This window comes from Pristiophorus japonicus, chromosome 23 (genome assembly GCF_044704955.1).
Source record: "Pristiophorus japonicus isolate sPriJap1 chromosome 23, sPriJap1.hap1, whole genome shotgun sequence".
Classification (NCBI taxonomy): domain Eukaryota; kingdom Metazoa; phylum Chordata; class Chondrichthyes; family Pristiophoridae; genus Pristiophorus; species Pristiophorus japonicus.
The window spans coordinates 431,138-449,463 of NC_091999.1; the positions used below are offsets into that span (position 1 = coordinate 431,138).

Sequence of the window (18,326 nt, forward strand, 5' to 3'; positions counted from 1 at the left end):
TGGTGAATTTTAGCCATGGGGAAAGATTGGATAGGCCGGTGTTTATTTCTTTGGAGCAGAGGAGGCTGAGGGGAGACCTTATTGAGGTGTATAAAATTATGAGGGTTCTGGATAGAATGCATATTTCCCTTAGCAGAGGGTCAACAACCAGGGGACGTAGATTTAAAGTAATTGGGGGGAGGTTTAGAGGGGATTTCAGGGGAAATTTCTTCACCCAGACAACAGAAGGCACGGCCACCGATGGTGGAGCGATTATAATCAGGGATGCTCAGGAGGGCAGAATTAGAGGGGCGCAAACATCTCGGGGGGTTGTGGGGCTGGAGGAGGTTACAGAGATAGGGAGGGGGCGAGGGCCATGGAGGGATTTGTAAACAAGGATGAGAATTTTGAAATCGAGGCATTGCTTAACCGGGAGCCAGTGTAGGTCAGTGAGCACAGGGGGCGATGGGTGAGCGGGACTTGGTGTGAGTTAGGACACAGGGCAGCGAGCACAGGGGGTGATGGGTGAGCGGGACTCGGTGCGAGTTAGGACACGGGGCAGTGAGCACAGGGGGTGATGGGTGAGCGGGACTCAGTGCAAGTTAGGACACGGGGCAGTGAGCACAGTGGGTGATGGGTGAGCGGGACTTGGTACGAGTTAGGACACGGGGCAGTGAGCACAGGGGGTGATGGGTGAGCGGGACTTGGTGCGAGTTAGGACACGGGGCAGTGAGCACAGGGGGTGATGGGTGAGCGGGACTTGGTTAATAAGGCCACAAATAAAGCAAGCATTGGGGTTCATTATGAGAGGGATAGATTTCATCTTGTACAGAACCACGGTTAGACCACACTTGGGAGCACTGTCAACAAGTTCTGGTCTTTATTATAAAAAGGATATGGAGGCACTGGAGAAGGTGCAAAACAGATCTCCTATTTATGGGCTCAAATTTCCCCGTGAGTTGCCCCGTTTTTTTTGGAGTAAGTAGCTTTTTTTGGAGTAACTTAAAAATCGCAAATTTCCCCATTTAACTTGCTCCAGTGTAAGTCAGTTTTTTTTCTAGTTTAGTTTGTTCTCTCCAAAAGGGGGCGTGACAAGCCACTTACACCTCTTCTGGCCATAGAAGCTAATTTGGCCAGCTGAAAGTTCCTCCAAACTAACTTAGGCCAGTGTATGTGGCCACTTTTGTCGGCACAGAAAAACCTTACCTACACTTAAGAAATCAGCGCAGGTAGCCAGAGATCGTGGCGGTGGGGAGGGGGGGGAGGTGAGTTAGAGGATTCTAAAGCACTAAAGACCTTCACAACATCAGCACACAACATCACCAACATCTTCAGCACAACAGCTGCACAACATCATCACAAATAAATGAAAGATAAATCAGCTACTGCAAATCGAGCAGTCCTGCCTTGCCGAGTGTAGAAAGCACCAGCTAGCCCTCCCGCCCGGACTCAGGGCGGCAGGCACACATGACTGCAGGGGTGAGGGATTTTTACTTTTTACAATTGGCCCTAAATGTTGCGTGGTCCTACTGGATCATGATTCCGTTTTAATGCAACATATCTTTTATTGGATATCTTACAGTGCACTTCAACAACAGCAAAGAAAGGCTGCACCCAACCCCCTCAGCCACATCTCGGGGAAAGTGCACTTCCTCGTAGGGTCGCTGATGGTGGTGAGAGGGGGTTGGGGGCCCGGCTTGGGTCTGACCGGTGGCTGGTGCGTGGATTGAAGTGGGAGTGGCATTTGAGTCTCCGGCCGTGGTGCCCTTGTCGTGGTAGCTCACTCCCCCGTGGCATCTGCCATCGCTTGCGCACCCTCTGACATTTCACCCGGCAGTGTTGCCAGCTCACCGCGTACCCCGCGAGTGATCTTGTGAGGGCGTTTGGTCCCCCTCACCCAATGACACAACCTGACTAACCTTTGCCGAGGGCCGCCTCTCAGGAGAGACTGGTCGGCTTATCCTTCCCCTCGCCGTGGCTCTGCCTAGTGGCACCCCTCCGGTGCCGGTGCGCAGGCTGGGACGGTGGGGGGACTGGGTGTCCCGAGATGCATTTCGCCACAGGTCACCGGGACCCCGCGACCTCGGAAGGTGTGAGCCCATGGAACATCGCCGAGGAGCTCATGGAGGTTTCTGGCCGTGTGATGCCCTGTGCTACGTCCTGATCCATATGGCGGTCAGCATTCTCCCGTGAACACATTTCCACGGAACCCTCCTCCCTCCACCTGCCTTGGTCTGGAGCGCACACATCTGGATCCTCTGGCGGACCTTCAGGATGTTGAGGAGCGCCTTCGTCTTCTGCAAAATACAACAGAACAGTCAAATGGTCAGCAGCGCAGGAGGGGGCAAGATGGGTGGCACGAGCAGTCTCACGCGTAGCAGGCCGGTCAGCAGATAGATTTGAAGGGCGACGATGCATTTTAATGACTCGCCCTCACCCTCGCGTGTGGGTCCAGCTTGTGCAGAGCTGATTCTTTTGCTGCCGGTGTGACTCAGCAAGGCAGCAACCCTCTGTTCCAGGGGTGACCGTTGGTGCAGATTTGACGGACCTCCTCCTGTTCCAGTTCTCTCCCTTTTGATGTGGGCCAATTTCTTCTGCAAAGATGAAAATATTAATTTTCAGCCATGGTTCGCTTCTGATGGGTGGGACAACCTACAGATGCTCACATTGTCCACTGCAGTTCAATTTAAAGATGAAGATAGTACTTGCACTCACTACTTGACCAACGCCCTGCCATTTCTTCTTGCACTGGCTTCCAGATCTTGCGGTATTGACCCCTGCGGAGAATTCTTCTGCAACTAGGTTCCATCTTCTGCTCATTTCCTCGGGTGAAACGTTTGACGGACCACTCTTGCTGATGTCCAGCTCCAGCCATTTCTCCGCAATGCCAGTCGCTAGTTTCTCCACCTCCTCGTGGAGGAAATTCTTGGTTCGTTTTTGCACACTCTTGCGCCATTCGTCTATTGGACTCACAAGCAGGTAATGTTCAAAAAAAAAATCACACTTCCACCTCTCTTCCACCTATCCAGCACTCCTTTCCACTCGCTCAGCCACACAAAAAATCAATATTCAAACCTTACCTTTATATATGGTCCATTGCCAATGATACTGAGGACACGCTCCCTTTAATTGGCCGATTGCCAAGCTTCATGCTGCACTGCGCATGCGCGCACGCTGAAACGCCCATTGCGCATGCGCACCTGCTGAAGCGCCCATGCGCACATGCTGAAACGCCCATGCGCACACGCTGAAACGCCCATTGCGCACACGCTGAACCGCCCATTGCGCATGCGCACACGCTGAAACGCCCATTGCGCACACGCTGAAACGCCCATTGCGCACACGCTGAAGCGCCCATGCGCACACGCTGAAACGCCCATGCGCACACGCTGAAACGCCCATTGCGCATGCTGAAACACCCATGCGCACACGCTGAAACGCCCATGCGCACACACTGAACCGCCCATTATGCATGCGCACATGCTGAAACGCCCATTGCGCAAAGCGCACATGCTGAAACGCCCATGCGCAGACGCTGAAACACCCATTGCGCAAAGCGCACATGCTGAAACGCCCATTGCGCATGCGCACATGCTCAGGCAGACATGGGTCCCCCTGCCGCACTCCACAACATGCTGGGCCCAAGCCCTGCTCCCCCGCCAGTGCGGCCGAAGCTCCGCCTCTCCCCCCCCCCCCCAGGCTCTGCAGCGCCACGCCGATGGATCCAGATGACGAGGGAGCGGCCAAAGTGGAAGGTAAGTTTTTGCCGCTCTTTTTTGCCCCAAAAAGTCGGTGTGCCACCCCTAACGGCGCTGCTCTAGGCGGCTGGGGAAATTTGGGCCCTATGATACCAGGACTGAGAGGTTATACCTATCAGGAAAGATTGAACAGGCCTGGGGTTCTTTAGAAAAGACAAGACTGAGGGGTCAACTGATGGAGGTCTTTAACATTATGAAAGGGTTCGATGGGGTAGGCGTAGAGAAAATGTTTCCACTTCTGGAGGAGACCAGAACGGGTGGGACGGGGAGGCGAGGAATATAAGCTAGTCACTAATAAATCCAATCGGGAATTCAGGGGAAACTTTGCAGTGACAGCCCTGGCTCAGTGGGCAGCATCCTCGCCTCGGAGTCAGAAGGTTGGGGGTTCAAGTCCCACTCCAGGAACTTGAGCACATAAATCTAGGCTGACACTCCCAGTGCAGTGCTGAGGGAGTGCCGCACTGTCGGAGGTGCCGTTTTTTGGATGAGACGTTAAACCGAGGCCCCGTCTGCTCTCTCAGGTGGATGTAAAAGATCCCAGAGCCACTATTTGGAAGAAGAGCAGGGGGAGTTGTCCCCGGTGTCCTGGGGCCAATATTTATCCCTCAAACAACATAACAATAAAACAGATTATCTGGTCATTATCACATTTCTGTTTGTGGGAGCTTGCTGTGCGCACATTGGCTAAAGTGTTTACTGCATTACAACAGTGACTGCACTCCAAAAGTACTTCATTGGCTGTAAAGTGCTTTGAGACGTCCGGTGGTTGTGAACGGCGCTATATAAATGCAAGTCTGTCTGTCAGCAAGTGGTGAGAATGTGGAACTCGCTACCACAAGGGAGGGGTTCAGGCGAATAGCGTAGATGCGTTTAAGGGGAAGCTCAATCAACACATGAGGGAGAAAGGGATAGAAGGATATGTTGATGGAGTTAGATGAAGAGGGGTGGGAGGAGGATCATGTGATCACCACATTACAGGAAGGATGTGATTGCACTGGAGAGGGTACAGAGGAGATTTACCAGGATGTTACACTGGAGAGGGTACAGAGGAGATTTACCAGGATGTTGCACTGGAGAGGGTACAGAGGAGATTTACCAGGCTGTTGCACTGGAGAGGGTACAGAGGAGATTTACCAGGATGTTACACTGGAGAGGGTACAGAGGAGATTTACCAGGATGTTTGTACTGGAGAGGGTACAGAGGAGATTTACCAGGATGTTGCACTGGAGAGGGTACAGAGGAGATTTACCAGGCTGTTGCACTGGAGAGGGTACAGAGGAGATTTACCAGGATGTTACACTGGAGAGGGTACAGAGGAGATTTACCAGGATGTTTGTACTGGAGAGGGTACAGAGGAGATTTACCAGGATGTTACACTGGAGAGGGTACAGAGGAGATTTACCAGGATGTTACACTGGAGAGGGTACAGAGGAGATTTACCAGGATGTTTGTACTGGAGAGGGTACAGAGGAGATTTACCAGGATGTTGCACTGGAGAGGGTACAGAGGAGATTTACCAGGATGTTGCACTGGAGAGGGTACAGAGGAGATTTACCAGGATGTTGCACTGGAGATGGTACAGAGGAGATTTACCAGGATGTTGCACTGGAGAGGGTACAGAGGAGATTTACCAGGATGTTGCACTGGAGAGGGTACAGAGGAGATTTACCAGGATGTTGCACTGGAGAGGGTACAGAGGAGATTTACCAAGATGTTACACTGGAGAGGGTACAGAGGAGATTTACCAGGATGTTGCACTGGAGAGGGTACAGAGGAGATTTACCATGATGTTGCACTGGAGAGGGTACAGAGGAGATTTACGAGGATGTTGCCTGGACTGGAGAATTTTAGCGGTGAGGAAAGATTGGATAGGCTGGGGTTGTTTACTTTGGAACAGAGGAGGCTGAGGGGAGACCTGATTGAGGTGTATAAAATGATGAGGGGCCTGGATAGAGTGGATAGGACGGACCTGTTTCCCTGGGCAGAGGGGTCAACAACCAGGGGGCACAGATTTAAAGTAATTGGGGGGAGGTTTTGAGGGGAAATGTCTTCACCCAGAGGGCGGTGGGGGTCTGGGGCGGAACTCACGGCCTGAAAGGGTGGTAGAGGCAGAAACCCTCACCACATTTAAAAAGTACCTGGATGTGCCCCTGAAGTGCCGTAACCCGCAGGGCTACGGACCCAGAGCGGGAAAGTGGGATTAGGCCGGGTAGCTCTTGGTCGGCCGGCGCGGACACGATGGGCCGAATGGCCTCCCTCCGTGCTGTAATTTCGATGCGATTCTCTCTGTTCCCCCCCAGGTGCCGCTCGCCCAGCCCCCTCGGAAGATGGCCGAAGTGGAGATGGCGGCCCAGGCCTATGTGAAGATGCAGCTTCACGCCGCCAAGTACCCCTGCCGTGCGGTGAACGGCCTGCTGCTGGCCGACAAGGTGCCGGAGGTGCCGGGGGGCGAGTGCCTCCTGCTGACTGACTGCGTGCCGCTCTTCCACAACAGCCTCGCCCTCACCGTCATGCTGGAGGTGGCCCTCAACCAGGTGGGTGCAGGCGCAGGTCCGGATCAGCGGGCGAGGGGAGGGGGGGGCGGGGGGGGGGTGGGCGGTGGAGGGGGGTGCTACGCCGAGTCCCCGGCCCCCACAGAGAGCCCAGTTTCCATCCCCCACCGCCCTGCGGTCTGCGCTGAGTCAGGGCGCTAGGGGGCGGTCGGGGGCGTAGGCTACAGCTGTCCTCAACGCTGCAGTTCATTCTCAGGGAGTGCAGCAAAGGTCCACCAGACTGATTGTATCGGGCCCTGGTGAGACCACACCTGGAGCATTGTGCACAGTTTTGGTCTCCTTACCTCAAGAAGGATATAACAGGTTGAACCTCCCTTAATCCGGAACTCCCTTAATCCGGAACTCCCTTAATCCGGAACTCCCTTAATCCAGAACTCCCTTAATCCGGAACTCCCTTAATCCAGAACTCCCATAATCCATAACTCCCCTATCCAGAACTCCCTTATCCTGAACTCCCTCATCCAGAACTCCCTTATCCAGAACTCCCCTATCCAGAACTCCCTTATCCTGGACTCCCTTATCCAGAACTCCCTTATCCTGGACTCCCCTATCCAGAACTCCCTTATCCAGAACTCCCTTATCCAGGACTCTCTTATCCAGAACTCCCTTATCCAGAACTCCCTTATCCAGAACTCCCCTATCCAGAACTCCCTTATCCAGAACCATTCCCCGGGCTTCAAATTGTTCATGTCGGGTGGCGCATGCGCAGAACTCCGACATGAACAATTTGAAACCCTTCCTCGCTGCCAATCGCTGGCCTGACCCCGCGATCCACCGCTCTCCCCCCCCCCCTCCCCCCTCCACACCCCACGATCTCTCTGCCGCACTTCCAGCCTCAAGCCAGCCAGCCCCTGATAATCCCCTTGCCCAGCACCTGTACCATCCAATTTAATGTGACCATCCTTCATCTGGAAAAATCCCTTATCCAGAACAGGCCAGGTCCCCAGGGTTCCGGTTAACGAAGGTTCAACCTGTACTTGCCATTGAGGGAGTGCAGCGAAGGTTCACCAGACTGATTCCTGGGATGGGGGGATTGTCCTATGAGGAGAGATTGAGCAGACTAGGCCGATATTCTCTAGCGTTTAAAAGAATGAGAGGTGATCTCATTGAAACATGCAAAATTCTTACAGGGCTCATAAGACCATAAGAAATAGGAGCAGGAGTTGGCCATTCGGCCCCTCGAGCCTGCTCCGCCATTCAATAAGATCATGGCTGATCTGATCATGGGCTCAGCTCCACTTCCCCGCCCGCTCCCCATAACCCTTCACTCTCTTATCGCTCAAAAATCTCCGCCTTAAATATATTCAATGACCCAGCCTCCACAGCTCTCTGGGGCAGAGAATTCCACAGATTTACAACCCTCTGAGAGAAGAAATTCCTCCTCATCTCTGTTTTAAACGGGCGGCCCCTTATTCTGAGACTATGTCCCCTAGTTCTAGATTCCCCCACGAGGGGAAACATCCTCTCTGCATCCACCTTGTCAAGTCGTCTCATTGTGCTATATGTTGCGATAAGATCACCTCTCATTCTTCTGAACTCCCGGGTAGATGCAGGGAGGGTGTTTCCCCCCCCGGGCTGGGGAGTCTAGAACCAGGGGTCACACAGTCTCAGGATAAGGGGTCGGCCATTTAGGACGGAGATGAGGAGAAACGTCTTCACTCAGAGGGGGGTGAATCTTTGGAATTCTCTGCCCCAGAGGGCTGTGGAGGCTCAGTCTTTGAGTATATTCAAGACTGGGATCGGTAGATTTTTGGATATTAAGGGAATCGAGGGATATGGGGATCGGGCGGGAAAGTGGAGTTGAGTTAGCAGATCAACCATGATCTCATTGAATGGCGGAGCAGGCTCGAGGGGCCGAATGGCCGACTCCTGTTCTTACAGGTTATGGCTGGTGCAGTGGATGCCATTTCGCTGCATTCCTTCAAGCGAGACCTGCACCGGTTTCTGGCAGTGGTGGAGATCACCCAATAGGTACAACAACAACCTACATTTATACAGCGACTTTAACACAATAAAACGTCCCAGGACACTTCACAGGAGTGTTATCAAATGTATATTTTTTAATTCAATTATGTGATGTGGGCGTCGCAGGCAAGGCCGGGCGTTTATTGCCCATCCCTAATTGCCCCTGGAGACGGTGTGAGCCCCCTTCTTGAACCGCTGCAGTCCGTGTGGTGAAGGTGCTCCCACACAGTGCTGTTAGGGAGGGAGTTCCAGGATTGTGACCTAGCGACGATGGAGGAACGGCCGATATATTCCCAAGTCGGGATGGTGTGTGTGACTGGGAGGGGAACGTGGAGGAGGTGGTGTTCCCGTGCGCCTGCTGCCCTTGTCCTTCTAGGGGTTAGAGGTCGCGGGTTTGGGAGGTGTTGCCGAAGAAGCCTTGGCCAGTTGCCGCGGTGCATCTTGTAGACGGTGCACACTGCAGCCACGGTGCGCCGGTGGTGGAGGGAGTGAGTGTTGAAGGTGGTGGGGAGCGTGTCGATCGAGCGGGGCTGCTTTGTCCTGGATGGTGTCGAGCTTCTCGAGTGTTGTTGGAGCTGAACTCATCCAGGCAAGTGGGGAGTGTTCCATCACACTCCTGTATCCTGTAATGTAGATCAGAGTCAGCCTGGTCTCCTCGGAACATCGGAACAGGAGGAGGCCACTCAGCCCCTCCAATCTGTTCGCCATTCAGGGAGATCATGGCTGCTCTGTGACCCAATCGATTTACCCGTCTTTGCCCCATATCCCTTCATACCTGTGGCTAACAAATCTATCAATCAGATTTAAAATTAACAATTGATCTAGCATCAAGTCTTTGTGCAAGAGAGTTCAAAAATTCTACCACCCTTTGTGTGTCGAAGTGTTTCCTAATTTCACTCCTGAAGGACCTGGCTCTAATTTCAGGCTCTATGGCCCTCGTCCTAAACTCCCCAGCCAGCGGAAATAGTCCGTCTCTCTCTCTCGCTCTCTCGCTCTCTACCCCTCATCAGTTCCCTTAATAGCTTGAAAACTTTGATCAAATCACCCCTTAACCGTCTAAATTCCAGGAAATACAACCCTAAATTTGTGTAACCTCGCCTCGAGATTTAACACTTGGCGTCCAGATATCACCCGGGTAAATCGCTCTCTCCTGGACTAGTTTCGGGCGACTAAACGTAGCGCAGAGGAATTTACCAGATTACCCACCCACCCCCGCCCCCGGAATTCAACCTGGCTCGTCGCCTGTCCCGGGAGATTACACGGGAGAGTGCGCGGGTAGGGAGTTTCCGTGTCGTGATAGGCGAGGGTGAGTTCACTGGACGGGGAAAATGCTGGATGGGACCCCGTTGGCCTTTGCGTGACCGACGCTTCCGTATCGCGTCCAGGCCAACGAGGAACGGGCCCCAAACCCGGACCACCGGCCTCGCTCACATCCCAGGAGCAAAGCAGCAAGTCTGGGGGAGTGACGGCCTTCAGTGCCGAGGAGCTGCCGGTGAGAGATGCTTGCCTGGGTACTCGGGTCCTTGTTCGTGCGGTGTCGGGGTGGGGTTTGGTGGTGTGGGTGGGTGGGGGGGAAGAGTTACATAGAAACATAGAAAATAGGTGCACCACCATTCAATAAGATCATGGCTGATCATTCCCTCAGTACCCCGTTCCTGCTTTCTCTCCATACCCCTTGATCCCTTTAGCCGTAAGGGCCACATCTAACTCCCTCTTGAATATATCTAACAAACTGGCCTCAACAACTTCCTGTGGTAGAGAATTCCACAGGTTCACAGTTACCAGTCCATTACCAAGACCGCCTAATTCCACCTGTAACATGGCCGTCTCCGCTCCTGTCTCAGCCTCGTCCAGGCCTTTGTACCTCCAGACTTGACTATTCCAAACCACCCCTGGCTGGCCTCCCACATTCCACCCTATGGAAACTAGAGGTGATCCAAAACTCGGCTGCCCCATGTGCTAACTCGCACCAAGTCCCGCTCACCCATCACCCCCTGTGCTCGCTGACCCCGTGTCCTAACTCGTACCGAGTCCCGCTCACCCATCACCCCCTGTGCTCACTGCCCCGTGTCCTAACTCGCACCGAGTCCTGCTCACCCATCACCCCCTGTGCTCGCTGACCCCGTGTCCTAACTCGCACTGAGTCCCGCTCACCCATCACCCCTGTGCCCTGTGTCCTAACTTGCATCGAGCCCCGCTCACCCATCACCCCCTGTGCTCACTGCCCCGTGTCCTAACTCGCACCCAGTCCCGCTCACCCATCACTCCCTGTGCTCACTGCCCCGTGTCCTAACTCGCACCGAGTCCTGCTCACCTATCACCCCCTGTGCTCGCTGACCCCGTGTTCTAACTCGCACCGAGTCCCGCTCACCCATCACCCCCTGTGCTCCCTGACCCATGTCCTAACTCGCACTGAGTCCCGCTCACCCATCACCCCTGTGCCCCGTGTCCTAACTTGCATCGAGCCCCGCTCACCCATCACCCCCTGTGCTCGCTGACCCCGTGTCCTAACTCGCACCGAGTCCCGCTCACCCATCACCCCCTGTGCTCCCTGACCCATGTCCTAACTCGCACTGAGTCCCGCTCACCCATCACCCCCTGTGCTCACTGCCCCGTGTCCTAACTCGCACTGAGTCCCGCTCACCCATCACCCCTGTGCCCTGTGTCCTAACTTGCATCGAGTCCCACTCACCCATCACCCCCTGTGCTCGCTGCCGCGTGTCCTAACTCGCACCAAGTCCCGCTCACTCATCACCCCCTGTGCTCACTGCCCCGTGTCCTAACTCGCACCAAGTCCCACTCACCCATCACCCCCTGTGCTCACTGCCCCGTGTCCTAACTTGCACCGAGTCCCCTTCACCCATCACCCCCTGTGCTCACTGCCCCGTGTCCTAACTCGCACCAAGTCCCACTCACCCATCACCCCCTGTGCTCACTGCCCCGTGTCCTAACTCGCACCAAGTCCCACTCACCCATCACCCCCTGTGCTCACTGCCCCGTGTCCTAACTCACACCGAGTCCCACTCACCCATCACCCCCTGTGCTCACTGCCCCGTGTCCTAACTTGCACCGAGTCCCCTTCACCCACTGGTGTACACTGGCTCCCGGTCCGCCAAAACCTCAATTTAAAAAAAAAAAATTCTCATCTTCGTGTTCAAATCCCTCCATGGCCCTCGCTCCCTCCCTATCTCTGTAATCTCCTCCAGCCCCACAACCCCCCGAGATGTCTGCACTCCTCTAATTCTGCCCTCCTGACCATCCCTGATTATAATCGCTCCACCATTGGTGGCCGTGCCTTCTGTTGCCTGGGCCCCAAGCTCTGGAACTCCCTCCCTAAACCTCCCCACCTCTCTACCTCTGTCTCCTCCTTCAAGACGCGCCGTCAAAACCTACCTCTGTGACCAAGCTGTTGGTCACCTGCCCTAATTTCTACTTGTGCCACATTTAAAAAAATCTCACAACACTCCTGTGAAGCACCTCGGGGCATTTCACCACGTTAAAGGCACTGTATAAATGAACGTTGGTGTTATTAAAACCTACCTCTCGGACCATGCTTTTGGTCACCAGCCTAATATCTAATAATGGCTCGGTGTCAAATTGTGATGGTTTTAATACGTTAGATGCGCTATATAAATCCGTGAAATGTACTCCATTGATACAGATAGGTGCATTGATCATGTGTTGTCGATGTTTGTTGTTACAGGTTGATCTGTGGAGTGCCGCAAACAATCAGGTGATTGCCGGATATTACCAGGCCAACAACCATGTGAGGGACACCAGGTGAGGGGCTGCAGTGTTGTGTTGGGAGAGGGAGGTGGGATGGTGTTTGGATGTGGGAACGCAGGATGTCTGGGTATGGGCAGGGGAGGAGGCAGATTTAAGAACAAAGGAAATAGGAGCAGGAGTCGGCCATTTGACCCCTCGAGCCTGCTCCACTGTTCAATAAGATCAGCTATGATTGTATTAAATGGCGGAGCAGGCTCGAGGGGCCGTATAGAAACATAAAAAGTAAGTGCAGGAGTAGGCTATTCGGCCCTTTGAGCCTGCACCACTGTTCAATATAATCATGGCTGATCATGCAACTTCAGTACCCCAATCCTGCTTTCTCTCCATACCCCTTGATCCCTTTAGCCGTAAGAGCCATATCTAACTTTCTTTTGAATATATCTAACAAACTGGCCTCAACAACTCTCTGCGGTAGAGAATTCCACAGGTTCACAATTCTCTGAGTGAAGAAGTTTCTCCTCATCTCAGTCCTAAATGGCTCACCCCCTTATCCTTAGACTGTGTCCCCTGGTTCTGGACTTCCCCAACATCGAGAACATTCTTCCTGCATCTAACCTGTCTAAACCCGTCAGAATTTAATGTTTCGATGAGATCCCCTCTCATCCTTCAAAATTCCACTGAATATAAGCCGAGTCGATCCAGTCTCTCCTCATATGTCAGTCCTGCCATCCCGGGAATCAGTCTGGTGAACCTTCGCTGCACTCCCTCAATAGCAAGAACGTCCTTCCTCAGATTAGGAGACCAAAACTGCACACAATATTCAAGGTGTGGCCTCACCAAGGCCCTGTACAACTGCAGCAAGACCTCCCTGCTCCTATACTCAAATCCTCTCGCTATAAAGGCCAACATACCATTTGCCTTCTTCACCACCTGCTGTACCTGCATGCCAACTTTCAATGACTGATGTACCATGACACCCAGGTCTCGTTGCACCTCCCCTTTTGCTAATCTGTCACCATTCAGATAATAATCTGCCTTCCTGTTTTTGCCACCAAAGTGGATAACCTCACATTTATCCACATTATACTGCATCTGCCATGCATTTGCCCACTCACCTAACCTATCCAAGTCACCCTGCAGCCTCTTAGCATCCTCCTCACAGCTCACACCGCCACCCAGCTTAGTGTCATCTGCAAACTTGGAGATATTACACTCAAGTCCTTCGTTCAAATCATTGATGTATATTGTAAATAGCTGGGGTCCCAGCACTGAGCCCTGCGGCACCCCACTAGTCACTGCCTGCCATTCTGAAAAGGACCCGTTTATCCCGACTCTCTGCTTCCTGTCTGCCAACCAGTTCTCTATCCACGTCAATACATTACCCCCAATACCATGTGCTTTAATTTTGCACAATAATCTCTTGTGTGGGATCTTGTCAAAGGTCTTTTGAAAGTCCAAATACACCACATCCACTGGTTCTCCCTTGTCCACTCTACTAGTTACATCCTCAAAAAATTCTAGATGATTCGTCAAGCATAATTTCCTTGCTCCTATTTCTTATGTTCTTATCATGGCTGATCTGATCATGGACTCAGCTCCACTTCCCCGCCCGCTCCCCATAACCCTTTATTCCCTTATCATTCAAAAATCTGTCTATCTCCGCCTTAAATATATTCAATGACCCAGCCTCCACAGCTCTCTGGGGCAGAGAATTCCACAGATTTACAACCCTCTGAGAGAAGAAATTCCTCCTCATCTCAGTTTTAAATGGGCGGCCCCTTATTCTGAGACTATGCCCCCAAGTTCGAGATTCCCCCACGAGGGGAAACATCCTCTCTGCATCCACCCTTTCGAGCCCCCTCAGTAACTTATACGTTTCAATAAGATCACCTCTCATTCTTCTAAACTCCAATGAGTATAGGCCCAACCTGCTCAACATTTCCTCATAAGACAACCCCCTCATCTCAGGAATCAACCAAGTGAACCTTCTCTGAACTGCCTCGAAAGCAAGTATATCCTTCCTTAAATAAGGAGACCAAAACTGTACGCAGTACTCCAGGTGTGGCCTCACCAATAACCTGTACAGTTGTAGCAGGACTTCCCTGCTTTTATACTCCCTATATGAAGAATGAGGAAAGATTGAGCAGGTTTAGGCCTGTACTCATTGGAGTTTACAGTGCCAAAACTTTTTTTAAAAGTACTTCTTCGGCTGTAAAGTGCTTTGAGACGTCCAGTGGACCTGAAAGGCACTGTAGTAATGAAAGTCTTATTTTTACATAAGAACATAAGAACATAAGAATTAGGAACAGGAGTAGGCCATCTAGCCCCTCGAGCCTGCTCCGCCATTCAACAAGATCATGGCTGACCTGGCCGTGGACTCAGCTCCACTTACCCGCCCGCTCCCCGTAACCCTTAATTCCCTTATTGGTTAAAAATCTATCTATCTGTGACTTGAATACATTCAATGAGCTAGCCTCAACTGCTTCCTTGGGCAGAGAATTCCACAGATTCACAACCCTCTGGGAGAAGAAATTCCTTCTCAACTCGGTTTTAAATTGGCTCCCCCGTATTTTGAGGCTGTGCCCCCTAGTTCTAGTCTCCCCGACCAGTGGAAACAACCTCTCTGCCTCTATCTTGTCTATCCCTTTCATTATTTTAAATGTTTCTATAAGATCACCCCTCATCCTTCTGAACTCCAACGAGTAAAGGCCCATTCTACTCAATCTATCATCATAAGGTAACCTCCTCATCTCCGGAATCAGCCTCGTGAATTGTCTCTGTACCCCCTCCAAAGCCAGTATATCCTTCCTTAAGTAAGGTGACCAAAACTGCACGCAGTACTCCAGGTGCGGCCTCACCAATACCCTGTACAGTTGCAGCAGGACCTCCCTGCTTTTGTACTCCATCCCTCTCGCAATGAAGGCCAACATCCCATTCGCCTAGGGAGGGAGTTCCAGGATTGTGACCCAGCGACGATGGAGGAACGGCCGATATATTCCCAAGTCGGGATGGTGTGTGACTGGGAGGGGAACGTGGAGGGGGTGGTGTTCCCATGGACCCGCTGCCCTTGTCCTTCTCGGGGGTAGAGGTCGCGGGTTTGGGAGGTGCTGTCGAAGAAGCCTTGGCCAGTTGCTGCAGTGCATCTTGTGGATGGTGCACACTGCAGCCACGGTGCTGTTAGGGAGGGAATTCCAGCGTTTGGGCCCAGTGACGATGAGGAAACGTTGGATCCGTGTCCAAGTCAGCAGTTGTAATGTTTATCACATGAGCTGGAGGTCTCCTTTTGATAAACAAAGCTCGTCTCAGAGAATCAGTGGCTCACACAACTCGCCTGCAAGGGGCCATGACCATTTTCTAATTTCTTTCTCTTTATTTCTCCTTTTCTTTCACTTAAAGTCTAAACTCTGTCGCTGTCAAGATTGCAGACCGGGTAGCCGAACATGTCAGAGGAGCAGTGCTGATTATGGTAAGTCATTAACAGCTCACAAACAGGCCAGTCACCCCCCCCCCCCCCCCAACTGATCCGTGCCTTAAAAATCACAGACATTTACAACACGGAGGGAGGCCATCTCGACCCATCGTGTCCGCGCCGGCCGACAAAGAGCTACCCCAGCCGAATCCCACTTTCCAGCTCTCGGTCCGTAGCCCTGTGGGTTACGGCACTTCATAGAAACATAGAAAATAGGTGCAGGATCAGGCCATTCGGCCCTTCGAGCCTGCACCGCCATTCAATAAGATCATGGCTGATCATTCACCTCAGTACCCCTTTCCTGCTTTCTCTCCATACCCCTTGATCCCTTTAGCCGTAAGCGCCACATCGAACTTCCTCTTGAATATATCCAATGAACTGGCCTCAACAACTCTCTGCGGCAGGGAATTCCACAGGTTAACAACTCTCTGAGTGAAGAAGTTTCTCCTCATTTCAGTCCTAAATGGCCTGCCCCTTATCCTTAGACTGTGACCTCTGGTTCTGAACTTCTTCAACATCGGGAACATTCTTCCCACATCTAACCTGTCCAGTCCCGTCAGAATCTTATACGTTTCTATGAGATCCCCTTCCATCCTTCTAAACTCCAGTGAATAAAGGCCCAGTTGATCCAGTCTCTCCTCATATGACAGTCCAGCCATCCCGGGAATCAGTCTGGTGAACCTTCGCTGCAGTCCCTCAATAGCAAGAACGTCCTTCCTCAGATTAGGAAACCAAAACTGAACACAATATTCCAGGTGAGGCCTCACTAAGGCCCTGTACAACTGCAGTAAGACCTCCCTGCTCCTATACTCAAATCCCCTAGCTATGAAGGCCAACATACCATTTGCCTTCACCGCCTGCTGTACCTGCATGTCAACTTTCAATGACTGATGTACCATGACACCCAGGTCTCATTGCACCTCCCCTTTTCCTAATCTGCCGCCATTCAGATAATATTCTGCCTTCGTGTTTTTGCCCCCAAAGTGGATAACCTCACATTTATCCACATTATACTGCATCTGCCATGCATTTGCCCACTCACCTAACCTGTCCAAGTCACTCTGCAGCCTCTTAGCATCCTCCTCACAGCTCACACCACCACCCAGCTTAGTGTCATCTGCAAACTTGGAGATATTACATTCAATTCCTTCATCTAAATCATTAATGTATATTGTAAAGAGCTGGGGTCCCAGCACTGAGCCCTGCGGCACCCCACTAGTCACTGCCTGCCATTCTGAAAAGGACCCATTAATCCTGACTCTCTGCTTCCTGTCTGCCAACCAGTTCTCTATCCACGTCAGTACATTACCCCCAATACCATGTGCTTTGATTTTACACACCAATCTCTTGTGCGGGACCTTTTGAAAGTCCAAATACACCACATCCACTGGTTGTCCCTTGTCCACTCTACTAGTTACATCCTCAAAAAATTCCAGAAGATTTGTCAAGCATGATTTCCCTTTCATAAATCCATGCTGACTTGGACCAATCGTATCACTACTTTCCAAATGTGCTGCTATTTCATCCTTAATGATTGATTCCAACATTTTCCCCACTACTGATGTCAGGCTAACCGGTCTATAATTACCTGTTTTCTCTCTCCCTCCATTTTTAAAAAGTGGTGTTACATTAGCTACCCTCCAGTCCGTATGAACTGATCCAGATTCGATAGACTGTTGGAAAATGATCACCAATGCATCCACTATTTCTTGGGCCACTTCCTTAAGTACTCTGGGATGTAGACTATCAGGTCCTGGGGATATATTGGCCTTCAATCCCATCAATTTCCCAAACACAATTTCCCGCCTAGTAACGATATCCTTCAGTTCCTCCTTCTCACTAGACCCTCGGTCCCCTAGTACATCCGGAAGGTTATTTGTGTCTTCCTTTGTGAAGACAGAACCAAAGTATTTGTTCAATTGGTCGGCCATTTCTTTGTTCCCCATTATAAATTCACCTGAATCCGACTGCAAGGGACCTACGTTTGTCTTCACTAATCTTTTTCTCTTCACACATCTATAGAAGCTTTTGCAGTCAGTTTTTATGTTCCCTGCAAGTTTCCTCTCATACTCTATTTTCCCCTCCTAATTAAACCCTTTGTCCTCCTCTGTTGAATTCGAAATTTCTCCCAGTCCTCAGGTTTGTTGCTTTTTCTGGCCAATTTATATGCTTCTTCCTTGGTTTTCACACTATCCTTAATTTCCCTTGTTACCGGTTGAGCCACCTTCCCTGTTTTATTTTTATTCCAGACAGGGATGTACAATTGCTGAAGGTCATCCATGCGATCTTTAAATGTTTGCCATTGCCTATCCACCGTCAACCCTTTAAGTATCATTTGCTCGTCTATTCTAGCCAATTCACGTCTCATACCATCGAAGTTACCTTTCCTTAAGTTCAGGACCCTTGTCTCTGAATTAACTGTGTCACTCTCCATCTTAATAAAGAATTCTACCATATTATGGTCACTCTTCCCCAGGGGACCTCGCACAACAAGATTGCTAATTAGTCCTTTCTCATTACACGTCACCCAGTCTCGGATGGCCAGCTCTCTGGTTGGTTCCTTGACATTTGGTCTAGAAAACCATCCCTCATACACTCCAGGAAATCCTCCTCCACCACATTGCTACCAGTTTGGTTAGCCCAATCTGTATGTAGATTAAAGTTGCCCATGATTACTGCTGTACCTTTATTGCACACATCCCTAATTTCTTGTTTGATGCTGTCCCCAACCTCACTACTACTGTTTGGTGGTCTGTACACAACTCCCACTAGCGTTTTCTGTCCTTTGGTATTCCGCAGCTCCACCCATACAGATTCCACATTATCCAAGCTAATGTCCTTCCTTACTATTGCATTAATTTCCTCTTTAACCAGCAA

The 18,326-nt window shown here is 51.5% G+C and overlaps 1 protein-coding gene across 1 annotated transcript in view; it reads left to right on the forward strand.

The window, feature by feature from the left end:
- Positions 1-18,326, forward strand: part of LOC139235273 (ER membrane protein complex subunit 9-like) — a 41,002-nt gene that overhangs the window by 13,542 nt on the left and 9,134 nt on the right. The window contains exons 2-4 of the mRNA XM_070866416.1: positions 6,038-6,271; positions 11,958-12,034; positions 15,377-15,446. Of these exons, the coding sequence (XP_070722517.1) occupies positions 6,065-6,271; positions 11,958-12,034; positions 15,377-15,446 (354 nt within the window). The 5' untranslated portion in view covers positions 6,038-6,064. The remainder of the gene's footprint in view (positions 1-6,037; positions 6,272-11,957; positions 12,035-15,376; positions 15,447-18,326) is intronic.